General features: G+C 36.2%; 1 protein-coding gene across 6 annotated transcripts in view; it reads right to left on the bottom strand.

Moving 5' to 3' along the window:
• LOC139762354 (calcium/calmodulin-dependent protein kinase kinase 1-like) overlaps positions 1-19,170 on the bottom strand; it is a 238,194-nt gene that overhangs the window by 15,237 nt on the left and 203,787 nt on the right. For 4 of the 6 annotated variants that reach the window (XM_071687105.1, XM_071687104.1, XM_071687108.1 and 1 more), the window contains 5 exons: positions 17,904-18,068; positions 14,627-14,737; positions 12,558-12,757; positions 8,700-8,915; positions 2,818-3,080 (listed from right to left, as the gene is read on the bottom strand). In XM_071687105.1, coding sequence (XP_071543206.1) covers positions 2,818-3,080; positions 8,700-8,915; positions 12,558-12,757; positions 14,627-14,737; positions 17,904-18,068 — 955 coding nt within the window. The remainder of the gene's footprint in view (positions 1-2,817; positions 3,081-8,699; positions 8,916-12,557; positions 12,758-14,626; positions 14,738-17,903; positions 18,069-19,170) is intronic. The other 2 variants (XM_071687106.1, XM_071687110.1) reach the window with 2 other exon arrangements.

The raw sequence follows: 19,170 nt of genomic DNA, 5'->3' as shown, positions 1-19,170 counted from the left end.
AATATGGTGGCTAGTGGCTAGCCTGTTTGCAGATGATACAGTGTTGTTTGCAGAGAGTGAAGAGGAGTTGCAGAATGTTGTAAGTGTGTGTGTTTTATTATGTGCATAAGCAGAGGAGATTGAAGGTAAATGCAAGTAAAAGTAAAGTAATGGTGTATGAAAAGAAACGGGAGTGAAAGTAAAGATTCTGTAAAACCATAAAGACTGAAAGAAGAAAGTGTACTAAATTGTGCTGTGGATATGCGAAAAGACTGGAAGAAGTGAGGGAATTTTAAGTATCTGGGAGCTGTCTTGGGTAAGTGTGGTGATATGGAAGGAGAGATTAGGGATAAAGCAGTACATGGCAGAAGATTCATTGGGTCCCATAACAGAATAATGATGGGTAGAGGTGTAAATATGGAAGTGAAGAGAGGATTAAGGGACAGCATAATCCTCCTAACCCTGACTTATGAAGCTGAAACATGGAAGTAGAATGAGGCACAGAGGTCAAGAATCCAGGCTGTGGAAATTAGCTATTTGAGAAGAGCATGTGGTGTGGCTAGATGGAATGAAGAAATAAATGAAAGGGTGTATGAGAGATGTGGTATAGCAAGGAATGTTAAGGGAGTAGAGTGTGGAGTGGTAGAATGGGTGAAACGAAATACTTTGAGGTGGTTTGGGCATGTGGAAAGAATGTAAGACTGGAAGTGTACAATGAGAGTTCATGATGGTACAATTAGAGGGGTTAGTGTGAGTGGAGGACCACCTGTGACATGGGCAAATAGGGTGGAGGAATACTTGAGGGAGGGAAACAGAGGAAGAAAGTGTGGAATAGTGTATGTGAGGGAGGCATGTAAGAAATTGTCAGGATGAGTCAAGTATTCTTTTTAACAAGCACATGCAAAAGGGGGAGGCAGGTATGGCAACAGCCACGGTCCCCACAGCTCTATGTTCTAGAGAGGCCCTTTTCTCCACCTTTTTTTTTATTCCTCACTAAAGCATTTTTTCCTAATCACTGTATTTCTATTGTTTATACTGTTATTGCTATCAATGGATAACTTTAAAGCAAAAATGGAAACATATTCCATTGAAGTGGTTGGTAGGGGATACGGAATGCTCCTTTTTCTGCAACAGCACCAAGGCCCCCTATTCATTCTGTGCACAATATTGGTTGCTGATATATCTATGGCCTTACAATTATGGACCTGAGTAATGTTTCTATCATAAACTGATTAACAAAACCTTAGAAAAATAAATTTAAAGGAGTGTTCATTATATGAACTTCTAACTTAATCAGTAATTATATTCTTACCTAATTCTAACAACCATCAATGCTGGAGTAACATTTCTTGTATTACCGTTTGCCAATCCTCCACCACCATGTGACAACCAACTATCCATACATATTTACCAGTTTCAAAAAATATAAAAATACTAGTTATAATATATACCAGTCTGACAGAACTTTGAATGATTTCTTATTCTTTTAATTCAAATATAGTGTTTACCAAGTTAGCAAAATTATAAACTAGTTTCTTAATCTTTCATTTCAAACTAATCAATGTCCTTTAAGTTTTTGGGTTTCTTGAATGACAGTACAGGTAAATAGCAAGTTTTGATATGACTTATTGGTTAAAGTAAATGTTAGAGTGTACTTGTCCCTTTGATTCCTAAATTTATGACTGAAGAGATATACATGTATTTTGATAGCTAAATAATTCAAAGCCAATTCCTAACTTCTTTTACGTCATCTAAATTCCCTTTAAACATCTTGTCATTACTTGAGAAAACCTGAAATATCTAATGCAGAGGGGGAACCACAATGACGTGTGCTTTCATGTCTTTTAGAAATTCCACTCAAATAATGAGATGCATGTCTATATGTTATCCACATCTTAAATCTCCTTAGGCATTTATCCTTCACACCATCAGCAATCCAACCTAATTCTAACAGAAATTTTTTATGCCATATTATAGGTGACAGTGTATATAGCCCTTTGGGATGACTTCACTTGTAAGTGATACACGGTGCTGTAGATCAAGAATTAAACTGAATACAAAAATACGAATATGAAGCCAGTAAATGACTTTGAAATGCTGCTGCTTCTGTTAAATGGTGATTGGGCACCTAACCTCTTTCCCATAAAGCTACTGCTCCCTTTCTCAATGACAAAGGCAACAAGACAACAGTGCCTAATTAGAAGACTGATATACAGATAATATTTTCTTTACTGTACTCTGGCTTAAGGTTCCTGTGGTGGTTCTTTACAAGAGAACATGTTGCTTTATATCATATCTTACTGATAACCAGGGCATTTTGATTTAATGGTAAGGATTTACTGTAAACAGTTAAACAATCACAGTTTATGTCTTAAGTAATTTCTTGAAAACAGACAGGTAAATAGAAGGGCATATAAGGTTCAGCATGCTTAAAATGCACCATCAAAATTTACTGTACTTGTGAGTAATGTACACTGTGACAAATATTTACTTTACAAATTCATTAAGTATGATTTCAGAAAACTGAAGTAGAATAATTTTAGCTATATGTACTAATATGAAAATATGTGACTGAAGATGTACATTAGTTGAATCTTCATATAAGATACTTTTAACCCAGGTTTCATGAACCAACAGGGAATAAAAGTTCATCTTATATCAAGATAATACTACTTTGCAGACCATGGCTGATGTTCACAAAATGTGAGAGTAAACACTTTCATACCAGTGCTGAATCAATACTACACCACAAAGAGCAACAAAGCTGTGCAGTGTGCAGGTTGAAGAGTGGAGGAGGAGATGTTAGCTGCCGATTACCACCACCACCATAACCCATACCTGTCCAAGTAGAACTCATACGAACCAGGCGCCGAGTGAGACCGTCCCGTACGTGCAAACTGCTCTTTAATGAACACATTCATCTTGAAAGGATTCTGGAAGCTGTGTTTCTTGAGCATACATTTAATAAGGATAAGCGTCTCTAACTTGGGGATGGAGCGTACACAACTCTGTACTTCTTCCTCTGTAACTTCAATCAATACACAGTTTTCCTCCTCTGTTGGCAAAGGGTACTGATTGCCTGCTGTGACCCATGGGTGTTCCTGCATTCAGTGATTACTATTATTAACTAATATCTAGGAACAACCCATCAAAAATGTAGAGAAATTTTGCAAAAGACAAAATTCATATTGCATTATATTTTCATTTAAAGGTTTACTGATCAAAAGTAACCATAATTGTTCATTAAGTCATGGTAAAAGGGAAAACATTCCTAAAGATATGGGATACAAAATGAAGCTAACTCATGATGATTCTACATCAAAGAAAGAAAATAATTCTGATTTTGAGAGAATGCTCTCTTAAGGCACAGAAGATCAATCATTACTAAAGCCTCTGTGTTTACTATAATAATAATACTAATAATAATAATACTATAATAATAATCCTCCCTTCCTCTATTACTTTCCAAAAGAAGGAACAGAGCAAAGAGTCAAGTGAGGATCATTTCCTCAATGGCTCAGTCATCTTTCCTTGACTATACCTTGGTCAAATGGGAAATGGCAACAATTTATGAGGAAATAATGAATGATAACACATTATGATGTTCACAATCACAATAATAATCATCCTGCTACTACTACTATTGGCAATAACAATAAATTCGTAATAAGATTTATGAAATAAGGAATAATAGAATATTACCTCAGATAACAAAAGGCATTGGTTGGTTATTCTGGGTAATTCTAAGTCACTTTACCTTAACCGATAAAAGACACTGGTTTGTGGTAATTTTAAGTCCCACTTTACGCCGTGTTATATGCGAGTCCTTAGTGCTGTGCAAACAGCAGCCAGTCATAGTATTTCAGATTCTATATGACTTCAATCACTTACAACATATGCATCCTTTGCATATGGTAGCTGCTTGTGTACCTCTACTGCTTGGAGTGAGACCAAACTATTCTGCCTCAAGTCAATCAGGGTGTTTGAGGTTGCAACTTTCAGGTATGTGTATCCTCGATAACCTTGCTATTTTGGCATGCTATGTACACATCTGTCTAGAGAGTTTCTGAAGCTATGCAAAGGCCAGTCCATAATGCTTTTTACCTGCTTCTCCTTGTTCTCTCCACCTCTGACACATATTTCCTCTTTGTCAATCTTTCCTCAGTTATTCTCTCTTTATATCCAAATTATTTCAACAAACCCTCTTCTGCTCTCTCAACTACACTTTTTATTTCCACACATCTCTCTTACCCTTTCATTATTTACTCGATCAAACCACTTCACACCACGTACATATATTCACCTACCACAACAGTCCCTTCTGTCCTCATGAGGCTTCTGCACCACTCAGGAAGCTGTCCATGTCCTTAAGTTGGAACCACAGATCATAAAGTGCTGTGATGTGTGAGAATCTATTTGCAGAAAGTGCAGAACAACTGAGAAGTGCTCAGAGTCTTAGTTATGGTAGCTGCATACTAAGTATGAAGGGTCTTGGGATATGCTGAAACAGTGTTTGTAGTGTTGTCATGGTGGGTGATGTCCAGAGTGTAGGTGCAGGCAGGAATGGGTAAGTCAGTGATATGGAGTTGAAGACTGAGTTGGGAGGTCAGTTTGTGACTGTCAGGTTATTTCAGTGTGTATGTGTTTTGTCACTTATATCTGTTGGGGGTGGGAAGATCTGCAAGAAGAGATTACTGAAGTGTGAAGCAGGATTACTGAAGTGTGAAGCAGATGTAAGCTTTTTATTTCTATTTGAGGTTGGTGGTTGGTTATAAAGTGGTTTGTGTGGGACGAGTTGTATAGAAATAACTGTGAAGCATGATGAGGTGGGATTGCACTGGGAGGATCACTGTTTCACCTTTAAGGTGTTTAGTGTCTGCGATTGATAGGAATCCAGTGATTGTTCTCCATGTACTAGTCTGTATGGTTTGCACCTATGTTATACTTGCTTTTAAGAAGGTGGAAGGTCAGGCAGCTTAGGCACAGCTTAAAGTGTAGATGAAATGTTTGTGAAGGATACTAAATGAACCTTTTTCTTATCAAATTCTCATGCCAATTAGTGTTCTGAGGGCAGAACTGATGTAACGTAATATCACCTAACAGGATATGTTCCAATTCATACAACAGTTTAAAAAGTCCACCACTGGATTATACGAATCCACTAAAAGCATATGAGAGCAGAATTTTGCAGGCGTCTTGGATCTTTGGTAGCAGCAGTAATGAATTGGCAGATCTTGTGGTTAAAGTACCTACATCTAGCAACCTAAATACATGAGGGTTATAACTCACACTTTTATCAGCAGAACAAACTTATGTTAGAAATGAATGGTAAACTAATGGGGCGTGGAACCAAAAATAATAAACTGCAGAGCATAAAGAAAGGCACTGAAGTACTGCATTCCTCCTTCAACAGAAATCATCATTCTGAGACAATTCTTTGTTGGGTGAGGGTTGGTCATACTGGGCTGACTCATGGTCGCTTAACGGAGAGTAAACCTGCAACTACAATATTACCATGGAACATGTGCTAATAGAATGGAAGAACAGAGGACTCAAATAATCAAATATGAATTACATAATAATAATGGATTAAATGAAAGTAACAGAGAAATCTTAGACAATAATGTTAATAGAAACAGACAGATGAGTTCTTTTATAGGGAGGCAAAGTATAAAATCTCAAGAAAGTTTTGAAGTTTTTAGACATCTCTTAAAAGAAGCCAAAATACATAATTTCATGTACATCATTTTTGGTTTTTAGGAACCTTTTTAATTTGAAGTGCTGAATAACCATTAAGTTCTAGTGCTTTACAAATTCCACAAAACGAAATCACATCAAGGTATGTCATTATATGCAGAAATGATGTCATGTAAAAGAACACTTCAGGCAACCTACATAAATGAATCAATCATGAAATATCACAACATATGAAACATGCTAAGGTCCCAAATAAAAGATATATGTTAATAAATGTTCAACTAGTGGTTTTACAGATAAATCCTTATAAACAGTACTGTGTAACAAAATTTATGTTTCTGGGTAGTAAGTGTTATTTCTTAATTGCTTTTGCATAAAAAGTAGGAAAAATGGCTATCATTTCATTCAAACTTTGCTTTAGTGACCAGGTCAGTGATATTTTGAAATTTACCTATGTTAAGTTGGAAAACAGGCGAATTTGCAAATTGATATTCACATAAAGTCAGAAAAACAACATATGAATAAAAATCATGTATTTACACTAATGTTAAACAAAAGTGATCACAAAAGATTTAGATGCGAGTAGTTTTCAAGATTTACAATTATACTGTAAATCATTTTAATGAATCAGACCCCATATATAATCTCCCACCATGTTCTCATTATACATTTCTTGGTAACTGCATTCAAAGTCCAATATATCCTGGTGGAAGTGCTCACCTTGCTCCTCCAGATATGCTCTCCTGTTCTTGAATTTATTAAGATGAGCATCAAGAATATGTTCTCTGAGGTACATTCTGCAGCCCATTTTGTCATAGTTCTTCCCCAGAGCCTCAAGCAGCTCCAGATAGTTTTCTGCCTTGTGATTGCCTAGGAAGCTTCAAACCACTGAGACAAAGCTGTACCAAGCTGCTTTCTCCTTCCTGGTGAACTTCTTGGGGAATTTCTTGCACTCCAGGATTTTCTTTATCTGTGGTCAGATGAAGACACTAGGTTTGAACTTTGCCTCAGACAGCTTAGGGAAGAAGGCTGGAAGGTACTTGAAAGCTGCAGACTCCTTTAACAGTGGCTTCCAACTGATGTTGTTCATCCCCACAAAGAATTTGGTCTGCTGTGGTCAGTCCCGCCTGTGGTAGTGAGCTGCGGTGTCCCTGCTGTCCCAAAGGCAAAAATAACAGGGAAACCTGGTAAAACTGCCTTGGAAACCCATCAGGAATGCCACCATTTTGATGTCTCTAATGACTTCCTAGCTGTACTCATCCTACTTCAAGGCATCTACCAAGGTCTTAACACTGTTGTATTCTTCTTTAAGGTGCACCGAGTGAGCCAGGGAAGAAATGGGTACTTGTTCCTATTATGGAGCACCATGGCTTTGAGGCTCCTGGATGAGCTGTCAATAAAGAGGCGTCACTCATAAGGGTTACAGGTGATTCCGATTGCCTCAAAACAAACTGGTTAAATTGTGGCAAAAGCAGAGCCCGTCCTGACATGTGAAGAAGCTGAAAAACCAAGGTGATGCTTCCTCTGACCTGCGATTTGCAAACTTTCTTCCAACAAGTTCCAATGCTTGAGCCTAGATGTCAAAAACTTAGCACTAGACTTTGCGAGACCAGGATCTCTGATCAAGTCATTGACGTCTTTTTGATTGGGGTAGTATGGGTTTCTTTCCTCAGCAGCAACTCTGAAATTGTAATCTGGATCTACAATGTCTTCCTCCCCCTCCTAATTGCATTGCTAGTCTGTTCTGACAATGAGTGCTCTCTCCCCGGAGGAGTGGTTACTGTGAGCTCAGGGCCAAGTGGCACTGGGGCAATGGATGATGGAAAGTCCAGATATGTGATAACAGGTGCAGTCGTGCCAGTCTGACGTTTGGAATGGTTCACCATACAGAAGTAGCAATTGCTTGAGTGGTCAGTAGGTTCCTCCCAAATTCTTGGGAGAGCAAACTTCAGGGGTTTCTTTTCTCCTCTGCACCATCCTGCAAAAGAACAATACAAAACTGTGATCATGAAAAAAATTATAATTTGTTATAAATTCATTTCACCCATGAGCAATGTGTAAGAGATTCTCTCAATATATTCCATATATTTTTTTTTCAATAACATTGAAAACTGAAAAAATTAAAATATAACATCTTTGAATTCCAAAAAAAATTCTAAAAAATTTTATAACAAAATTCTGCCATCCAAACAAGCAGCAACTGTCTACCTTACCTTCCAAAGTTTTTTTTTGCAAGGCCCAGAATTTGTCTTGATCCCTGACAGGTATGCCTCATATATCTTAGCTGATGCTGCCACAGAGTAATATTTTACTGTTTTTTTTAATTTTCCAAAAAGGGAGCAGAGGGGGCCAAGTGAGGATATTCCCTCAGAGGCTCTGTCCTCTGTTCTTAGCGCTACCTCGCTAATGTGGGAAATGGCAAATAGTAAGAAAAAAATGTATCCACTTATGCAGCTACATCTAAACTGAACTGGTTGGCTTAAGGCCCTTGTATTTATACTACTATTCATTTTACTGGAAACTTATAGAAAGTTCTATATTAGCTACTCATCACTGAATCTATATGCATTGTTCTGAAAAATAGGTGAATTTCAAATATAACTGTCCTCATCACAAAAGCAAAGTTTCAAGGGGACAATAGCAATTTTCTATACTTTTTAGACATATTTAGAAAATAACACTTATTACCCAGGCACAGAAAAAAAAGTACAAATTTGTTACACAGTGTAATACAATAAACACAAGTAATACTTAATCTATTTGGCGAGACAAAGGACTAACACCTAAACTCAATTTAATGCAAACCTGAATAGCTAAACTTGTTTCTTTTATTCATTAATTAGTAAAGAGGTTCCTTCCAATTTGAGATTTTCAGCTATAATACTGAAGGCAAAAGCATGAAAGAAAACAAAAACACTAATAAAGAAAATATACTGTAATAGGGTGTAACTCACAATAAAAAGATAAAAATTATCATTAAACCACAAGAAGGCCATGTGTAAGGTACAAGTGTATAGACATACCTTAATATCTGGTAATGTTATTCTTTTAACAGGATTTTTTTCCAACATTAAAGAAATCAAGTCCTTCAGATCATCAGAGACAAATGGCACAGGTGGAAATGTGAGGGGTGAACTTCGAATCTTGTCATATAGCACAACTATATTTTCGTCATGGAAAGGCAACTTCCCATATACAAAGGCATACAGTGTTATGCCCATTGCCCATATGTCTGCTGCCTGAAATATGGAAAGAGTTGATGAATGAAGCATTACTTATTGACTCTATCATTAAGACAGCCAATACACATAAAACACTTCAGGAAGATTGGTCTTGAAAAACACCCTTTAAGAAATTTGAATTTTCTTGAATCTCTCCTTACAGACTTGTGTCTTTCCCTTTGTGTGCAGTTTCTGAGGCAAGTAGAATTTATTTCTCTTAGTAACAGACACATGTGTTATTCTTTAAAAGGATCCTCAAGATGGCCAAAATGACCACAAATGAACTTTTTCCACTTCCCTATATTTCCCACGATTCCATAGCCTTATGATGCTTGAAATACTTAAAATACCCTCGGTCTATTTTACTCTACATGGTATAACCATACCTTTGCTCAAGATGTAAATCATGATAATGAAAAAGACACAATGTAGATTTCAACACTAACACTTTTGTCTGTGCTTTAGTGTAAGTGAACTAATAAACATTACTAATCAGAGACTGTGTGTAACTAGACTGCAATGAGGATGTCAGCATGGATATTATGTACACTTAACAGTGCCAAAGCTGACATCACATTTTTGTAAAATCTATAAAATTTATGTTTATAAATCTTAAAAAGAAAAACATAAGAAAAATCTAAAGCTCTACAATTATATCCACCAATCATATTTAATATACCCACACACTCAAAATTAGTTGAGGTCACCTGAGGCATGATACAATGTTCAGTTCTGGGACAACCTGATCTATGTAACTGATTTCCCAAAGGGACTGGAGTCCTAACTGAACATGTTTAGAGATGATGCCGAGGTCATGACTGTAGTAAAAACAAAGGAGGATTTATCAACTTACAAGGGGACTAAGACAACTCCAAGATTTGTCTGAAACAGGTTGATGAAACTTTATCTAAGAAAATGTAAAGTATCCAGTGATGAGTATGGGACACAGCAAAAGGAGGCCTCAATGTGAATATCATCTAAGCAGAAACTGCAACAGTGTTACTAGACTCCTCCTCCATGAGGTTACACTGCGAGTGAAAAGTCACCCTTGTCGAGGATATATGCCTGGGAGAACTGTCTCGACAAACAATTGCTCACTCCCTCCCACCAGAAGTAGCACATCCTTGGGCTGCAGGAACCTTTACAAAGGTCTTGGGTAATACCAGGACTCCTTATAAGAAACTGATCCTGGAATAATCATATACGAATACATAAATACAGGTGAAGCACCCATGTTATGTCTGAGTATGACAAGTTTCCCTACAATTCAGGAATGAATGTGGCAAAATGTCTACAGAAATCTTTTTCCTATGATTGTGTATGCTATATTTGGATTCATTTGGTCAAAATAAATTGGTGTAAGGCAAGTGAAAGTCTAACTTCCATGCTCTTCAAGCAAGATACAATATAAAATAATTTCACAAACGACTGAACCCCCCCACCTCTTCCACAATTCTATTTCTATATACATATGTACATCAATGTGCTGAATATCAATGCTTTAATAAAAAAAAAATAAGGTTTCAACCCAAACACCTACACTTTAATGTCTCGAATCCAGAATCTTTCTAAACCTAGTACTTGCACAAGTGTTTGTGCTCAATAAATCCCCCAGCACTTTACCTTCCAATGTAATCAGTTATCATGTAGCAATGTCTACATCCTACATTTTATATCTGGAAACAAGAGGGACTTTTTGATGAAGATAACACATAACTATACTATAGCTATAATGCTGCAAAGACTGGGGCCAAGGACAGCCTCACCATAATCATTCATGTGTGCTAATACTGCTGGTATGCACAACTGTAAATTACAAATGGTTAACCAAAGTTCTCATTCTTATGCTCTGAAAGGAATGATGATTATGCAAGTGATTCATATGAGCTACAGACTTGCCTAAATCACACAAAAACTTACCAACGAGAGGTCTGACTATCATTTACTTGCAGAACCTGAGAGCAAAGTTGTAAGGTGTGGCTGTCTAAGAATAGTACAACTGTCCTCCACTTAACTAATTATTGTCCCAGTCAGATGCTGAAAGGTAAACAATGCAGATTTGTAGCATATCTATCTTCGAACTCAACATCCACAATCCAACTAGTGTGGATCAGGATGTTATTTGTAGCATGAAGTATTTCTACAAACTGAATTTCTGCATCAACTGGTGGGTAAGTCTTCTTATGCAAGTGGAGCTGATACCATGAGGAAGCAGTTTAACCATCAAAGATGGCTTCTGGACACTAGCAAGTAGAATGCCCTGCATAAGCTGTGGCTTACAGCCAAATCTGACGACAGTGAAGATGCCTAAGATTTTGAAGGATTTAATATTTCTATTGAGAAACTCTGACAGGAGAATTGTAATGTATACCATAGGCATTGATAAAAGGATGACTGTCCCCAAAAACTTGAGTGAAAATGATATCAATGACTGAATGGACTGTGACAGTGAACTGCTGGTGTTGTACCATATACAAGTCACAGAAATTTCTTCAGCAGTGAAGATGATGACTCAGGATGACAATGATATGATAGTGATAATGAAGTCATTCAGGTATCAACTAGTATGGATACAGGAATAAAAGAGGCAAATCAGTTTATTGGGCTTTTGTAACACAAGAATTTCATCAAACACCAAGGGATAATAAGCATTTTCAGAATTCATGAAAAGCTAATAAAAGAAAATTGTTTTTATAAATCAAGTGAAACTGCAAGACCTGCTTCAGAAATCACCAATACATTGTACATGCCTTGATACAAAAACTCCAACTTCACCAAGCCCCTTTCCTGAAGCTCTTGAGCCTGAGCTGAGGTTTGATAATCCTCCGAACAGTTCCTGAGATGCATGTAATGCAACATTTACTTTTGCCTCTCCTTAGGCATCAAACTCAACACAGCTGGATGACACTCTGACTAATTCAACTTTAACCTCAACCAGACCAGATGCCATCCCCAGCACTTTAACTAAATACTGAAATCTACAACTGGTATATTAGTCTACATGTACATTTTAAGATTAGAAAAAATTGAGAATTTTAACAAAAAAGAGTAAGTACAGTTGTAATGTTTAGAATTTACATAAACTTATTGACTACGAAAAGAAATTCCACAGGTTACAATATATTTAATTCAATCTCCTATCAGGTCCCCTGTGCAACATCAATACCCAAAATCTGGAAAATACTGAACTGTTACAACTTCTTAGCCCTAAGGTTGTCAGATTTGAGACTAGAGTGCAGTTGGTTCTCTGCACATGTTCTTAAAAATGCTATCCCTCATTCCTTTGCACATCTCCTAAAGGTAAATTGCAGACTTCATGTAAGTTTCAATTCTATCTCAAATCTCCAGCTCTTCATACAACAGTATATCATAAAATGATAACATCCTTAATTGTTATAATGTGAAGGGCATATGTAAGTTAAATCTATATACGATGCCTGCTGTGTCATCCTATATGATATGTTGCATATACACCTTGAATACAACTTACCAGCTGGAAAAATGTATATTACTGCTAATTTCTGTTCTTCCTGAGCACAAAAAGTAGCAATATATCACATCACACAAAACATGCAGCATTTCTTATATTGCATTTTTCAATTTCTTGAAAAGAAAAAAAATCTTACATCTTTACTACTTTCTCAACAAGAATGGACTCACTTTTCCAGAGTATTTGTGCCGTGATGTTGAAAGAGCTTCTGGTGCCATGAAAGCTGGAGTACCTGCTGTGTTGGTGAGGAATGCATCTTTGCCATCAAACTCATTACAAACCCCAAAGTCTGCAATCTGAATGTGGCCATTGTCTCCAAGTAGCAGGTTTGATGGCTTGATGTCTCGATGGATGATTTTCTGGTAGTGCACTGGCCAAAGTGGACATCAAATGAAGTATATCAATTAGTAGTCATAATATGGTAAGATATGTTAGTAAGGAGAACTCTTTTGATGTAAGTTGGGTTTTTCTTCCATGGGTATGTGGACAAGAACACTTTAAGCTGCTTGTTTCTGATATTTCAGAGGGACCCTGTGCAAAGCAGTTCATCCTTTTTCACCACTCATTGGAATCATGTAACACACATTTCACACATTCTCTCTCTCTCTCTCTCTCTTTTAATGCAAATCCTCCTTCCCCTCACCTCTGATAAATATGGCTATCCCCATCTATCTTGATTATAACCACTGATTCCAATTCTCTCTTTTAAAATAGTAATTCTATACTTTCAATAATCTTTTACTGAGCATTCCTTCTTTCTTTCTCTTTTCTTCTTTATTTGGTATACGATCTTTACAGGCAAAAATAATCAGTGATATAAGTCTATCAACCTCCTGCTTTTTACTAATCTTTGTAACTTTGGTACCACCCATTTCACATATAGATCCAATATCTGGCCAATATATCTTGTTCTGTGAGTGACTTAAACTTTGTTTCTCCTCATAGATTTAGTCACAACTGCTTGCTCTTATAATTCACCTTTGAAACTACATTTGATTAAAAGAAAACTGAAAAACTTCAGCTTACAAGGCTTTATGTATGTTCATAACAGACTTACCCAAGACTAGCCCAGCTGATCTGGGTGTCTGGATGAATATCCTTTCCAGCCTCTGTGTTACTGAATTTCTCTAAAATCTTCCTCTTAACTAATGAACATTGATCCTGTATGCTCTGCTTGTTTCTAAACCTTTCACCAACCAGGCTGTAAACTTCCTTAATTGTTTCACTTCTTAACAGTGCAACTTACTCTTTCGAAAGCTTCTATAAATTTCTTGTATACCTCTGTTTGTATGTCCCTAGGTTTCATACTTTGAGTATCAACTGTAGATTAGCCCTTGAAATTTCAAATTCTTTCCATCCCTGCCTACTATTTTCAATAGATTCTGTATCCACCATAATAATTTCCTTGTTAAGCAGCATCCTGAACAACTAGAGAAGACCCTTCACACCTCCGTTGCTTTCTAATGAATCTCCTTCTTTCCAGTCAATATATACCTTCTGAATTCCCTCAGCTACCCTGAAACTGTGTTAATACCCAATGACTATTTTTAATATCCCTAAGTTCCTCTCTCATCTCATGACATCTTTCATGATCTTTGATTTCTCAGTTTCTTCCTTAATGATAAGAAGTGGCACTGGAATTCATTAGTTATGGAGACTCTACTGTCATGGCCACCCCCTTGAGGGAGTTCTGGATGAGAACAGACATCAGAGAGATAAGATAAACAAATAGAATTTACTACCTCTTCTGATTATGTTAGCTTTTGATCCTATTTTCTACTACTTACAAACAATATCTGGCCAATCTCTTTTGTTATTTAGTGATTTAAACTTCACTTCTTCTCGTTTTCTCCTTAAAGATCTAGTTGCAACTACCTGTTCTTGTAATTCTCCTTCATTCTATATTCATTATACTTAACTGCCATCTCCCGTATTAGCGAAGTAGCGCAAGGAAACAGACGAGGAATGGTCCAACCCACCCACATACATATGTATATACATAAATGCCCACACACACACATATACGTACACTGACATATACATATATACACCTGTACAACTAATACGTGTCAAAGATATTTCCTTCAGAAAAACAGAAAACAAGTATAAAATAAAATACTGGTACATCAATTACAATAACCAAGTAAGTATGGTACATAAGTGAAAAATACATTATAAATGAAGTGAATAATGAAAAAAATTCAATATTGTAAATGAAATAACTTTAACATGTACTTACAATATTCTATGCCAAGAACAACATCTCTAAAATAACTCCATGCCTGCTCTTCATTTAATGGAGTATCTGTTGGGATCTCCATCACTTCACCCTTCTCCAAAAGCTCAAATGCTGTAAGGGAATGCAGGATAGCTTCAGTAATTTATCCTTTTTACTGCAGCAATCCTAGTATCTACAGTATGGTCTATGCATGATATTCTTAAATATTCTTAACAAAATCTTTATAAATTTATTACTGATTAAATAGAATGCAATTTTCTAAACAAAACAGTATACAGCTCACCATGGTAGAACAATGTTTATGTATGCTACACACCCTTTAACTTATGCTGCTCTGCTGCCAGGCAGCAGGATAAGTCAGGCATACTCGGTGAGATATTTTCATATTTTCAAAATTTTAGAGTTTTTGCCACAAAAAAATATGATTAAAAATGGGATTCATCACTCATATCTATTATCTTGTGAGGGTGTTACATAATGTGAGAGCACAGACATCATACAGGCCTCTTTGACATCACATAAAAGAACGAGCAAGTGCAAAATATTTGGGATAAAGGAAATGTTAATAATGCACGGGATGCTAATACAAGCATTTCCAACCCTCAAGATCCAATCTTTTCAAGTTGTGTAAGAAAAATGTAACCCTATGATTTCAAAGACATTCATATAACAATGAAAAAAATAATAATTTCAGATGTATATTCTGTCCATCACTTTCATTGCAATGATATGCATTAGTATTGTACATCCTGAAGCTTCAGCATAACTTGCTATAAAGTGCATGTGCAAGGCCTGACAGTCAAGTGAGCTAACACTGTGCATGTTTCATCATTTGCTGTACCTACACCAAAAGACTGATTACTGATTATTCTATTCTTATCTTATATATTGACCTTTCACTGCTATACTCAATATGGTTCACTGATAATTTCAGCCACATCTGTCAGACATAGTGTTGTCAAGATCATAGAGACATTAGCAAAACTGCTTCCACTTCTGCTGGGAAACCTTCTCCTTTCTCATGTTGGTAAAATACTTGTGCTGTACAATTCAGTATTAATAAAACTGCTGTCCACAAAATACAAAGACAGATCATTACCATAAAGTTGAACAGTTCAGGATCATTTTCTGTCTGGTCCTCTAAATCTAGCCAAAAGCCATTCTATTTCCTTCCTAGATAACACAAAAATGTTCTCTCAATGTCACAGCTGGAGGATGACTGACAATGGAAAGAAATTGTCATGTACTGCCACCTCAGCCACCATTAAGGCTCGGTTCAAGGCCGTCAGAGTTAGGGGAAATTTCCATCCGGAGGCATTGAGGGGTTCACAGCTGTGTATTTCTCCTCAAGGCTGAAGCAGGCAATTCAAGAACTTATGTGTATTGCCATAGTGAACAGGAAAATAAGAAAAATACCAGGGCATATATGACATGACATGTATGAACCAGAGCATATGAAGCAGCTGGGAGAAACCACAGAAATATCTTTGGGACTACTTGCAGATAGAGGTAATGTGGTTTTAGTGCATTTCACATGACTGTAGAGAACAGATGTTAGCAAATGTGGTCTTCTGTCTGTTCCTGGTGCTACCTCATATGCAGGAAACAAAGAAATATGACATGGCTGCAGTTAATGGGTTATATAGTTCACACAAAGAAAAAAGAAAAGAACAATCTTAAAAAATCAAAATATCACTGAAATTAATGCACAATCTCACACTTGTTTAGATTTACTGGACCCAAGTAAATCAACCTATCATCATAATATTGATTTCACCTTTGCCAACATATCTTTTAAACATACAAGCATACTCATACATATCTTCTATGTAAAAGTTACTCAGTTCTAAAAGGCAGGGACCTGCTTCACTTAAATTATCTTAACTAGCTACTCCAGAAGTCCCTTCTATCCTATGAAGCTTCTGCAGCACTCAAAAAGCAAGCCACATCCACCAGCTAGACCCACAGGTCATACAGTTCTGTGATGTGTGTTTGTGTATACATGCAGAAAGTGCAGAGCTTTACTTAGAGTAATATGTGCTATGCTTCAAAATATGTTCCAAGCATTAATGCTGGACCTCAGACATTAAAATATGTGGAAATTTTCCTTTATTGTAATGATTCTGGAAGAGCCACATTTGCTTCTCTACAACATTTGTGCCAAAATCTTGATGCAAATTATGTGTAATGTTAACTTCTAAAGCTCAAAGCTAAACAAATATTTTCAACTTAGTTGAATATACTTTCAAGAGAATGAAAAGTACAAAATTATTGTACATGATATTTACGAGTGAGCAGACTGATTAACTGAATAATTAAAACTGATGCTTATGAGGCAAAGGATTTCCTTTTTATCACATGATGGAACAAAGTGTTTCTACATAAATTTATCATTCTTTCCTTCCTGTATCACTGTTGCCTTCTATTTCCTTTAGGAATGACAATGTAGATTCTTTCTTTCATATACTGACTATAGACCACTTCCTTATTCAAATGTTAAAGACACAAAAGGAACAAAAAGGCTACATGATGAAGAAATCTATATTTTTGTCTGACCATCTCAAGTTCAAGAGTTACCCAGTGATATAAGAATTAGAGGAGATGGGAAAAAAATGATAGATTTACACTCTAATGCTGATATTGTATCAAAAATATTGTAACTTTGTAAAGTCAGTCATCTTTTATCATTTTTATGGGAATCATGAATGTATAACTGTAAAACAGATTTCTAACCTGTAAAACAAGTCATACCCCTCTCAAAGTTGATGTTACTATCACAAGACAAGCTTGCTACTCAAAACAAATCTTTAAACTAATGAAGTGTAATATTCTGGAGCATGAGGAGCTTTTGGATGACAGTATATGCAAAGTGTACAGTTTTCAAATTTGCCTGCTCTGGTTCCTGATACCTAACATGCAGTATACTTAAAAAGCTTAATATCTAAAGCTTTTGGGGATACCTTCCATGTTTTTCTTAATCCTTTGATAGTATCAACTGAGAATTTTAATGAAATTCATAACCGACTTACATACATTTGTTAAACTTAGGATTAAAGACCTTGTCTTAGCATATTTGTTTGTGACAACAGCATCATTATCTTAGAAAAAAAAAAAGGATCAGAAACAACTGAATACAATTTTGGTTATCCAAGGGAAATAGTAGAATGTAAACTATGGTATTCTGTTGCCAAAAACAGATCTCAAAATGTGATACAAAATTCAGAAATCAGAGGCCCTATTCATGGAAGAACTGGGATTACTGATCGAGATTACAAACCCATATAAAAGTTATCTTCATCAGGATCGTTGAGAACCTCCACAAGCTTGACAACATTAGGGTGGTTTAGTTTCTTTAAGATAGCTATCTCCCTATGCACACGATCAAGAGGGTTTTCCATCGGCCTTCCTCCTGATGCTCTTGGCGGTGGTAGCCGTCCTTTAACTGTAGGTGCAAAAATACTTTAGAGCTAGTTTTTAAAATATGGAACCTTTCAATAGAACATGGTATGTCCTCTATATGTATTCTGAGAGAGAGAGAGAGAGAGAGAGAGAGAGAGAGAGAGAGAGAGAGAGAGAGAGAGAGAGGAGAGGAGAGGAGAGGAGAGGAGAGGAGAGGATAGGAGAGGAGAGAGAGAGAGAATTGTAGATAATTTTCAAACAGGTTGAGTAGTTTCCCTCTTCTGCCAGTCTGAAAATCCAGCATGTGTCAGTGGCCTTGTGGCAGTCCATGACCACACAGATAATCAACTCCTTTTTTTTAAAGCTAATGGTTACCTTTTAAGTCTGGAAAATTTGTTATGCATAACCTATTGTCTCTGAATCTACACTGCCAAAAGTATGTACTTTTTCCTTGGCTTTCTTGATTTTCTTGTTCACCACTTTATGCACATGCTCATGAAGACAGCACTGTAGTTCTATGTACTTCTATCTCTTCCACTAAATAGGATAGATTTTTGCTCTTTTCTAATCCTTTGATACTAATCACAATTGTATGGGTTAATATTACTCAAAATCTTAATCTTCCTCATTCTAATTTAACAGTGATGGGGTTAATGTGTAAGCACAATGTGAATACAGCCTGGAAGGTTACAGTTAGATCTGCAAATTTCCTCTTTTTCAACTACTCTTCCCCTTAAAACATGTATGCATTTTACATGTACATAATTACCCTACTTGTAGCATATGGGAAGTGTACATGTGTAAATGCATTTATGATTATTCAATGTATGGGAATATGGAGAAAAGACTCGAAACTCATCAACATATGTTTATTTGTGTCTACGTGCATCTATCAGTTACTAAACAGCGTCATCTTTTACATACAAGCCATACAGTAGTTTGCACTACAGTATATGATGAATATTAAAATAAAGATATAGTTAGTACATAATATATCTAGGCAATTTACAATGCAACACACTTAAACATTATCAAAGCACTTGACATTCTTAAAATAACAAACTGGGACAATATATATATATATATATATATATATATATATATATATATATATATATATATATATATATATATATATATATCAA

Source organism: Panulirus ornatus, chromosome 43 (assembly GCF_036320965.1).
Source record: "Panulirus ornatus isolate Po-2019 chromosome 43, ASM3632096v1, whole genome shotgun sequence".
NCBI classification, from domain to species: domain Eukaryota; kingdom Metazoa; phylum Arthropoda; class Malacostraca; order Decapoda; family Palinuridae; genus Panulirus; species Panulirus ornatus.
The sequence above is the reverse complement of the archived record's forward strand: the minus strand, read 5'-3'. Positions and strand labels throughout refer to the sequence as shown.